Source organism: Juglans regia, chromosome 13, assembly GCF_001411555.2.
Source record: "Juglans regia cultivar Chandler chromosome 13, Walnut 2.0, whole genome shotgun sequence".
Lineage (NCBI taxonomy): Eukaryota > Viridiplantae > Streptophyta > Magnoliopsida > Fagales > Juglandaceae > Juglans > Juglans regia.
Window position 1 is genome coordinate 4,063,816 of NC_049913.1, and position 11,406 is coordinate 4,075,221.

The following is an 11,406-nucleotide window of genomic DNA, read 5'->3' on the forward strand; positions in this document are numbered from 1 at the left end:
TGGGTCTTCACCCAACTGGTAGCTAGCTATATTGATCTAGTGGCTCATTTCTGCTTCACGTTGTGATCATGTAACATAATACAATGATGTTGGATTTATATGCGTGTCTCCAAGAGAGTGAGGGGGAATTTTTATGGTCCTTACACACAAGGCCAAAAATTGCACACCCCACCATTTGTAGTAGAGATCTTATCTCAAAGCATCAATCAATGAATGCAGGTATTCCATTAGCTAGGCCTGTTTTCCTATTCACCTCAATCTTTTTCATGGGTCACTACGAGCTACTTACTACTACTACTTGAGAGGATCACCACTACTGCTCTTCTCACCCACCACCATTGTACCCTCGTTGCAAAAGCTCTCTCTTTTTTTTTTTTTTTGGCCTTTTCTTTTACCTTCTAGTTTTCAAGTTTCTCTAAAAGTTCAGTTTTACGACTCTCTCTCTCTAACTCCCCCCTCTTTCTTCTCCGAGTATGTGTGTGTGTGTGTGTGTGTTTGTGATTGCACGCTTCTAAAAGGATTCTATTAAGAGCTGTTCTCGGAGAATGGATGTGGAAACCAGTCCATATAGTCTTCACATAGCCTCTGACATGAAGAGGGGTTGCCTGAAAAACCGGCACAGCCAACCTGAAACCCCACACCATGAAGAAATCAGCGAGATGTCATCATCTCTCAGTTTTCGTAACCTGTCGAACTTCATCATTCCGCCATTGGGTGTTTCAACTTACAACCAAAATCAAACAGAGTCAAAAGGCTGGATCATATCGCCAATGGATTCAAGATATAGGTGTGTAATATCAACTGAATCATTGTCAAGGAAAATTACTTTCTTCTTCCTTCCATTTTTTTTTTTTTTTATTATTCTTGTAATTTTTTTCCTGGATGAAGAAGCATGGTAGGTGGTAGTTCATTTTCAAAGTCTGTTGTGCTGATGTACATTTGCATGTCACCATGTATTCATGACCACATATCATAACACATGCTTTGGCATGCATCTATGGTCATGTGAGATTGGCATCCAGATTTGTCTTGATAGATGTGGACATAGTTACCTAGCTAGCTTGGCTGCGAAGTATTCATGAGAACTTAAATCTCTGAAAGTGTTGTAATAGATGAACTGAACCAAGTTAGAATTAGCTATATTAGGGAAGAAGTATGCATGGTTCTGCGCCATGCATCTTGCACATACATGAGTATGTTCCTAATTTAAATAGACTGGGTTTTCAAATATATATATATATGCAGGAGCTGGGAGACATTTATGGTGCTTCTGGTTGCTTACTCTGCATGGGTTTATCCCTTTGAGGTTGCATTTCTGAAATCCTCTCCCAAGAAAGAGCTATGGATTGCAGACAACATTGTCGATCTGTTTTTTGGGGTTGATATCATCTTGACATTTTTCGTCGCATATATTGATCCAAGAACTCAGCTTCTAGTTCGTGACTCGAGAAAGATTGCTGTGAGGTATATAATAATTAGTTACTAATACTCATCGTCCTGCCCAGATTTTCATAAATCCTAATAACAATTAAAATACAGGGAAAAAAAAATTCTTTTTGGGACCACTTTTGACTGATTTTTCAATCACTTTATTTTGTTTTATATATTATTGGTATTGCTTTACAGTTCAGATATGTTGTTGTTATGAGAGTGAGAGAGAGAGAGAGAGAGTCTAAAAAACATGATGATCCAGGAATTTTTTTTTTTTTTTTTTTTTTTGGAGTTTTCTGAAAGCCTGATGCTGCAGTGGACCAACTTTTCAGGGAGCTTTTCCCATTACAAAAGTCCTAACCCATGCTCATGACCATTACTAAAGTGAGTACAATCATTGCAAAGATGGTATAATTGAGATTTGATATATGCAATCATGATAACGCGATGGCGATCATGGAGTTGCTTCTCCAACGGCCTCTCTCATCTGGCTGCAGAAGTTGTGGGTAAAAAGAAAAGGAAAATGCCTGTAAAAATTAAATTTGATTAGTTCTCGGAGCCCATATTAAAATTATAGAGTCTGCTCGCTCAACAACAGTCGGCCCACTCTGTTTTACCCTAAAACTGATCTGGGCCTTTTATGGGCTCATGGGCCTGAAATTTTTGATTGAAGATAATTTGGGATCAACGCTAACATGGATCATGTTTTTCCTAATTAAGGTACCTGTCAACATGGTTCCTGATGGATTTGGCATCAACAATCCCATTTCAGACACTAGGATACCTGTTCACAGGCAAACGACACATGGGTCTTTCTTACTCCCTCTTAGGCGTGCTCAGATTTTGGAGAATCAGACGGGTCAAGCAGCTCTTCACCAGGTCAGCCATGTCATGTACAATAATGATTTGTGTAAATAAATTTCGAGCTAAATTATAAGTTCTCTGAAAAATAAAAAAAAGAAGGGCATGTCCCAATTGAATTTGCATGCTCGAAACTCTCGTTACGTCTCACAATATTTTGTACGTATTCTGGCCTCGGATGAGATAAAATGATATGTGTTGATATTAAAGTTAAAAATTAAATAAAATATTATTAAAATATATATTTTTTAATATTATTTTTATTTTATAATTTGTAAAAATTGATTTTTTTTATTTTATTTTAGGTAAAAATTTAAAAATATTGTAATAATTAGATGAGATAAGTAGTGGCGAGACCTTAATTAGTTAATTTGCTTTGTGGCTGCAGGCTTGAGAAGGACACCAGGTTCAGTTATTTCGGGGTCCGATGTGCCAAGCTATTGTCTGTAAGTAGCACATCCAGTCCTCGGACCCTTTTGATTTGCATGCAAGCCTGGCTCATTTTTTTCTGAATTTTTTTACCCTCATTTCCCCGCATTTCGCTTTACTAATTTGGTGACAAACCATACTAATATTATAGTAATGATAACTGAGGAAAAGAACTCAAGGTCATGTTATTAATGTTGGGTTCAGGTGACACTGTTTGCGGTGCATTGTGCTGGGTGCCTCTACTACTTGCTAGCTGACCGGTACCCTCACCAGGGAAGGACATGGATTGGAGCTTCGAACCCAAATTTTAGAGAAACAGGCCTTTCCGTACGCTATATTTCAGCCTTGTATTGGTCCATTACCACCATGACCACAGTTGGCTATGGAGATCTCCATGCAGTGAACACCGTGGAAATGATCTTCATAATCTTTTTCATGCTTTTCAACCTTGGCCTAACTGCTTACATTATTGGTAACATGACAAATTTAGTCGTTGAAGGAACTCGTCGTACTATGGAATTTGTAAGTACTGCTGTTTCTCATCTCTTTTGTTTTCACTGTTTGGATTTTCCTTTTGTTTCTTTGAACTCTCCTGTTTTCTTTTTCCTTTTACAATAATTCACACGATCATTATTATCTGATTTGTGTTGGGGATGAATTTGTTGGGATTGGCTGGCTTGTGTTGCAGCGAAATAGCATTGAAGCAGCATCAAATTTTGTCTGCAGAAATCGGTTGCCTCTAAGGTTGAGGGAACAGATATTGGCTTATATGTGCTTGAGGTTTAAGGCTGAGAGCCTGAACCAGCAACAACTGATTGAACAGCTACCAAAATCTATTTATACAAGTATCTGCCAGCATTTATTTTTGCCTACTGTGGAGAATGTTTATCTTTTCAAGGGAATTTCGAAGGAAACACTGTTTATCTTGGTATGAAACTAATTTATGTGTATATATATTTTGATTCTGATTAAAATCTAAGCATTTCTTTAGTTTGTGAAGATCATTTTAATGAGATGTATAAGAGAAATGCCTTACTTGTATAAAAAGTTCATTGCATATGGTTTCTAATCGTTTTACTTGCCAATAAAGAATATTTCAGTTGTAGTAATGGTTCTTAAACTTTCATAACAATATGAACACTATTTTAGATTCAACAACAAGAAAATCTCAGAAGTACAGAAAATTTTGGTATATTTTTCTTGCTTATTAACTTGCTCTGACATGTGGTATAACTGGATTGAATAGGTCGCCAAGATGAAGGCCGAGTACATACCTCCAAGAGAGGATGTTGTGATGCAGAATGAAGCACCGGAAGATGTTTACATCATTGTATCAGGTCAAGTTGAGATAATTGATTGTGAGATGGAGAAAGAACGAGTTGTGGGCACTTTGCAATGTGGAGACATGTTTGGAGAAGTTGGTGCACTTTGTTGTAGACCTCAAAGCTTCAACTATCGAACCAAATCGCTTTCACAGCTCTTGAGACTCAGAACCACTGCTATGATAGAAGCAATGCAGACCAAACAAGAAGACTATGAGAAAATACTTCAAAACTTCCTACAGGTTGGTACATTCATACTAATGTTTGTTAAAGTCTCATTTTTCTTTCCAAAAGAAAATTGATCAGAAGGGAAAGAGAAGATATCCAGCTTGTCCAAACATACTCATTTAGAATTAAGAAGATCCAAATTACAACTGAAAAATACTTTCAAGGGAAAACTTTAATCAGAAAAATACTTGTTGGGAAGCGAGCATAGCCTACAGATGCACATATATTGCATCCTATCTTTTGATCATTATACTTAAAGTTCATTTTAATTAAGGACATAATATATATTATACGATGTAAATGCAGCATCACAAAAAGCTAAAGGATCTCAATGTTGATGATTTGCTGGTAGACAATGAGAAAGAAGGGGATGACCCAAACATGGCTTTCAACTTGCTGACCGTTGCTAGTACTGGCAATGCTGCCTTTCTGGATGAGCTTCTCAAAGCGAGGTTGGATCCTCATATTGGAGATTCTAAAGGAAGAACCCCATTGGTATGTTGCTATATAAAAATAGATCTACATGCCATCATCATCACCTGGCATCATCTTGATCAGTACTCTAGCGTGCTTGTTCATATAATTTCCAAAGAATGAATTTCACATATCTTGTAATGTATCAGCATATAGCAGCATCAAAAGGACATGAAGAGTGTGTATTGGTACTCCTTAAGCACACATTTAACGTACACTTACGAGGTAATATTCATTGCTTTAAGTTTTAACCTTCCATTTTCCTTTTTAGTTGGTGAAACTCCTCTGCTTCAAAAATAACTAGTATCCCCTTTGGGTTCTTTGGGGTTCACTTTAAAATAATCTAGCTATGACAATATCATTATCATGCATGCATGGCAGACATAAATGGGAACACAGCATTATGGGATGCTATAGCATCAAAGCACCATTCCATATTCCGGATCCTCTACCACTGTGCCGCTGTTTCTGATCCCCATATTGCTGCTGATCTTTTATGCACTGCTGCAAAAAGAGACAATCTGACTGTGATGGAGGAACTGTTGAAACAAGGACTAAATGTTGACTCAAAGGATCGCCACGGGATCAAACCAATCGAGATTGCCATGGCCAAAAGCAATGTGGACATGGTAAATCTTCTTCTAATGAATGGTGCAGATGTGACAAATGCCAAAACTCACAAGTTTCCTCCGGATACTTTGAAAGAAATGCTGCAAAAGCGAGAGAATGAACACCGTATTAGAGTACCCGAAATCTCAATAAATGAAGTGCTTTTGGGGAGACATGAAGGGAAGAAGGGCTGCAGTTGGAGAGACTCCACAAAATCAACTGGTCCAAGGGTGAGCATTTATAGAGGCAATCCACTTGTGAGAAGAGAGACTTGCTGCATGGAAACTGGGAGGCTAATTAGGTTGCCAGATTCACTAAAAGAGCTCAAGAGTATTGCAGGTATGACATATTTCACGTATCCTCATGTTAGCTGCTAAAGATTACATCACTTCTTTCAAAATCCCAAATTTATGCCCACAAGACCTGAAGAATATTCCCTATGACTTCATTTTCTTCTTAAAAATAATCTGCATCTCCTCCTTTCAAAGTCTGGACTTTATAGTCTTCGTAACAATCATAGTACTAGATCACATGTTATTTTGATTTGAGATGACAAGGTTCTGATCGACCTTATTTGTATATTTTTAACACTTTTTAGGTCAGAAGTTTGGGTTCGATGCAAGAAACGCCATTGTAACAGATGAAGAAGGAGCAGAAATCGATTCCATTGATGTAATTAGAGATGATGATAAACTTTTCATAGTTGAAGATACAAATTCCGTTATGTAATTAAGCAAATGCTACATATATTTATGTGGAATTAACAAATGGTTATCATCATAGTGTTTACCATCCTTCACTTACGGAATTAAGGAAAGCTCTTCTTGAAGAAAAGTCCATATTTTAGTGAGAAACCTAATACATCGATCACCACAATTATATATATTGATTTCCCCGTTTCTTTCCACTTGGTAAGAGATACAGAGGATGCTCCTTTTATCACGCCTTATATCACAAACCAAACAGAGAGCTGCTTGTATTATTTATTATTGTTCTTGTTGATGATCATTAAATTAGGTTTGGATGTGTTAACTATATAGGTTCCAAAAGTTTATATATTTATGTATGTATGTATCTGGGTCGAACGTGCTTTAAATGTTTCGAACTAGCATGAACAGTTCAAATTCATTAGGCCCGTTTAGATATTTTTGAAGGGTGAAACTTAATTAGAAAAATAAATAATTTTAACTTTTTCTAAAAAAACACACCTCCAAAGTAATTGCTTACTGTTCAATGCATTGGAAATTGAATATAAACATTTTCTATTTACAAACTAAAGGTATAGCTGTTAGCGTAGATGAAGACGGGGCTGGAGCGCCGACAGATGAAGATAGCAATTCAGTTTTGAATCCAGATAATAGTTCCCATTTAAATTCAAGTTCTGATCATTTAAATTCTAGTTGTGATGATAACAACAGCGTACACGATCTTATCCAGCCTTTGAATGTTCAAGTGAAAACTTCTTCAGTTGAGATCATGGATAAGAGATATATATATATATATATATATATACATACACATATATGTGTGTGTGTGTATGTAATTTAAACTTTTGAATTCAATGTAATCCTTTTTATTTGTTGTTTACGACTATATAAATGAATACATCTCTTGGGTTTTGGTCATCTTCCCGAAACTATTTTTTCATATCATAAGGTAAAGGTTTCACAATATATATATAGCTGTAGGTAGCTGTTTCGAGTACTTGGGCTGGTCTTGAGCCACTCTGATGTGACTCTGGGGAATATATATATAGCAGAGCAAGTGCGCAGCAACCCAACCCATGATCATCGATCTTATCCAAAATCAATGGGTACGTGTGTTTCAACATTATATATATATATATATATATATATATATATCTTTCATTCATTCCATTAGAATCAAGAACTTTAGATTGATTTTAATGCTTAATAAAGAATGTTGGTTCTAAAAAGAGATCAAAGAAGAATCGACTTTTGAAACATAAATTACTCCATGTACAAGAATCTCACCATCCAGTTCCTTTTTTGTAAGAACCAAATCACAAGAAGATAGAGGTTGTGTAGATAAACAAAACCAAAAGGATGCCATATGAGATTTGTAGAAACATGGGAAGAAATTGAAAAATGGGAACTTAATTCAAAAGGGAACCAAATCAAACTAGAAGAATGGGAAGAAAATCTTAGTCAAAGTAGTCAGACTTCTACAGCGCAGGAAACATAATCTAACATATCGTATGTTAAAGAGTTTCAAGATTGTTGATTTACTTTCTAACATATATTACCATATTTTTTACTTGCTGCTGTTTTCTAAACCCAACCCTTGGGAATGAAAACACACGCACACAGAAACGAAAAACAAAAGGAAAGAAACATTTGAGATCAGAACCCATGAAGTTTTCATGTTTCTCATTTTGTGCTCTCTCTCTCTCTCTCTCTCCAACTTTTTTTTTTCCTTTTCATTAACAGCCCATTTAACAGGGAAACAGCAGATTCCCAATCATCCCCTCCACTCAATAGGAAACACCCATAATTGCACCCAGCAATGCTTTTTCACTATGGAAATCTGAGCTCTTGAGCTACCCACTTTTTTAATTTCTTCTTCCTTTCCTCCAACTTCTAATATATATATATATACTCCAGTCTCCATCATCTTTTTCCCCCCCACCACCCCATCATCCCTTTTTTTTTCTTGCCTTCTATGATGGATTCCTCATGCAGCACCTCTTCTGTCAATGGCTTCTACAACTTTCTCAACCAAGGACTCGATGATCTTGATCGATCCCTACTCTCTCATGACTTCATGTCAACCCAATTCCTTCAAGTGGTGCTTTCCTCCCTAAGATCCTTTCACTTCCAGTTAACCGTTTTGGTTCAAAAACTTCACTTGCCAATAGGTGAAAAATGGCTTGACGAGTACATGGACGAAAGCTCAAGGCTCTGGGAAGCCTGCAAAGTTCTTAAATCTGGTGCCTCCGGGATGGAAAATTACTACAGGACCTGTGCCAATATAGAAACCTCCTTGGATGGTTATCGCCATTTAAGCCCACAACTCAGTCGTCAGGTTAGTAAACTGGATGATTAAATTTGTTTTTGACTTTGTTTTATGTCATTATTTAAGTATCAATGAACTTTATGAATAGGTGATTCGGCTGATAACTGGTTGCCAGAGAGAAATTGGGGCATTGGGAGAGAATAACAAGATCTTAATGCAAAATAGAATTCAACCTCTATCATTATGTTCCAATGAGAACATCTCGACAATATCAAAGTCCAACGGGTTCAATGGTTTTCGAGGTGTTCTTAATGCAATGAAGAACATTTGCTCGTTGCTTTTGATGATCTTGCTTTGCGGACTTGTATATTGTTGGCCTGCATCGATCTTTTGCCAAGAAGGGTACGAGGTGAATGCTGCATATGGCTCTGGTTTGATGGTTTTAATTACCAGACTGCGGCAAAGAGTTGCAAATGAGATAGAACAGATTGAAGGGCAGCCGGGAATTTTGCTTTACGAGTTTCGGGTAGCGAAGACCACCATGGAGGAGCTGAAAATTGAAATGGAGACATTCTTGAAGTATGGAGAGGAGGGTGATATCCATGACAGGGTTGAGAGGTTGAAGAGTTACTTTGGGTCGTTGAGATGTGGGGTGGAGGCTATAATTGGACAGCTTGATGATTTTTTCGATGAAATAGTTGAATGTAGGAAGAAGCTTTTGGACATGTGCACTCGTAGGTAGAAAGAAAGTGCAAGCTCTAGGTTGAGGGAAAACAAAGGTTCAAACAAGAAGTGGAAAAAAATAAATAAAAATGAGAGAGAGAGAGAGAGAGAGAGAGAGATCAGTTGCTAAACTGGCGCTACTCTTTCCCTCTCTCTCTCTGCCTCTCTCCCCATGTTAGTTGCCCTTTTCTTTTCTTTTTTTCCTTTTTTTTTTTTTTTTGGTTTCCTTTTCTCTTGTCTATCTTGAAGACACTTTGTTTTGAAGCCACAAACAGTGTTGAAGCTTTAGGAGAGCATTTTCAGAGAAAACCCAAAAAGGAAAAATTCTGAAGGAAAGAGGATGTGATTCTTGCTTAGAAGAAAAGCAACATTACTATCCAAACATAAGAAACAGGAAGAACATATTAACAGGTAGCTAGTAGCTTGAATGAAAAGCAAGATTTTCCTACCCAAAGGTCAGATTCTTCTCTAAGTTCTCTTATAGAAATGATCGAGATATCATAAATGAGGTGAGAAAAAAAAATCCCCTCAATGATGCCTCTTGTTTGTCCCAGAGGACCAGGAATCACAGATAATGAAGTTCTTAAACATATATGAGGTTCATGAGATTTCTGTGAAACAGCTTGAGAGTTAATAAAGCAGTTTAATTTTATACTCTGTGTATGTTCTCTCTCTCTCTCTCTCTCTCTCACTCTCTCTCTCTAATAAGATGGGTGCTACAATTACTCTGGTAATGGCAATATATAATTGAACCAACTACTATTTCCAGCCTTAACCTCCGGAAGAACACTTTTGGTAATGGCTAGAGTTTGAATAATGGTGCTTCGAACAGTACTTTATATATCCCACTTCAGTTAAAAAAGCTGATTTGAACACAGCCTATCTCCAACAAAGAAGCTCTCTCCAATCAACCTTCTTAATTACTTAAAACACGACTGTCTGTCTGTCTGCGCTCAGAATATCTAATCTCTTCAGACTGCTCCATGCAAGATCAATTTGAGATTCATTCTACATCATATCATTCCATTAATTAAGCTGACATCCCTTCTTTTTCGTGGTTTTGGATTGTGTTTTCGGGTTGTTGGGGGGTAGTGGGAATTGAGCTCTCAAAGCAACAATGAATACACCACACCGGCCTCCGCCAAGCTAAAAAGATATTTGTAGCCATAAAAAGTGGTGTTATGCTACCTACCTACAAGACAATCAGAAAAATATATGCGACAATGACATTTTCTTAGTTAATAAGGAAAGTGGGTTCCAATTTTATATTTATGGGTCAGCTTCTTACCTTCTTTTCAAACTTTCCTGCTAAAGTTGCTCGGATCACCTTTAAAGTTGATCAAGTTTAGAACTCAAATCTAGCAATTTGATTAGCTTTGCATCTAAAATTGCCATGCAATATTTCAATAAAAATATTGAGCAAGCCTTTTTTATGTTTGATACATTTGAGGAGGGGGGTTTCGAACCCAAGACCTCAATTTTGGAGACTGAGAGTTTATGTTAATCAGGTCACAGGCCTTTGGATTTAAATATTGAGCAAGCCTGATCTAATATATATATATATATATATATATATATATATGAAGTCAAGATTAAATAGCTTTTTGAACTTTTTTAAATTAAAGTAGTTGATCTACAAACTTAAATGCCCTATATATGTACTTACTCATAATGTGAAGCTAGCGTGGAAAGGTGGCACACGGGAGTGGGAGTGCAAGCAGCACTACTCTACACAAATTTGAAGTCCTTGTCAACATGAGCAAGACAGTTGAAGTTGTGTGGAAGGGCACTTGAGTGGGGGAAAGAAAATGAAGCAATGAATTAAGATTCCTAATATGCTCTTGCTCCCGATTTTCCTAATTCTCTAGTCAAGAAAGATTTGTGTCCTTGTAATGGTACAGCGGTTTCTCCAACATATCTTTTGCATTTTCATAGAGATTCTTCAGAGTTGTGATAGCAAATTGACTAATCATTTTAGTGTGCAACAATGATGGAAAAAAAGGGGCTGATGGGACAAAAAATAAACACAGAGAGAGAGAGAGAGAGAGAGAGAGAGAGAGAGAGAGAGTCTTAGGTTTGCTTTATTAAAAGTTCAAAAAGCAGTTTTTCTATCTCAATGATGCTTTTGTCTGATTCTTGTTTGGCTTGAAATGAAAGCAATGGTGTTGAGTTGCTGTGGTTTATGATGGAAAGTTTCTCGTGAGTCTATAACATCAGCTACTGACATATTTCCTGTTAATTTCGATCACTCTTTTTTATTTATTCTTCCCTTTCACACTCTCTTTTCGTAAGAATGGCTTCTTCCTTTCCCCCTAACCAATTTTGACATGTAGTAGTAGTAGCAGCAGCAGCA

At 36.9% G+C, this 11,406-nt stretch overlaps 2 protein-coding genes across 4 annotated transcripts; both read left to right on the top strand.

Annotated features, from left to right (window-relative positions):
• Positions 1-14: 14 nt before the first annotated feature.
• Positions 15-6,171, top strand: LOC109007019 (potassium channel AKT2/3-like). Of its 3 annotated transcripts, XM_035684568.1 has the most exons (11): positions 15-787; positions 1,246-1,464; positions 2,152-2,310; positions 2,681-2,738; positions 2,926-3,243; positions 3,410-3,649; positions 3,968-4,285; positions 4,578-4,766; positions 4,895-4,970; positions 5,127-5,693; positions 5,953-6,171. In XM_035684568.1, the coding sequence occupies exons 1-11, from the start codon at positions 546-548 to the stop codon at positions 6,081-6,083; spliced, it is 2,517 nt and encodes an 838-aa protein (XP_035540461.1). In that variant the 5' UTR covers positions 15-545; the 3' UTR covers positions 6,084-6,171. The 3 variants fall into 3 exon arrangements, with proteins under 3 accessions (XP_035540461.1, XP_035540462.1, XP_018842044.2); XM_035684569.1 differs by lacking the exon at positions 1,246-1,464 and having other exon boundaries at positions 16-787; XM_018986499.2 differs by lacking the exons at positions 15-787; positions 1,246-1,464 and adding an exon at positions 1,864-1,937.
• Positions 6,172-7,859: 1,688 nt separating this feature from the next.
• On the top strand, positions 7,860-9,143 carry LOC109006987. Its single transcript, XM_018986452.2, has 2 exons — positions 7,860-8,399; positions 8,479-9,143. Exons 1-2 carry the CDS (start codon positions 8,037-8,039, stop codon positions 9,070-9,072), a joined length of 957 nt encoding a protein of 318 aa, XP_018841997.2. The 5' UTR covers positions 7,860-8,036; the 3' UTR covers positions 9,073-9,143.
• The last annotated feature ends 2,263 nt before the right edge of the window (positions 9,144-11,406 follow it).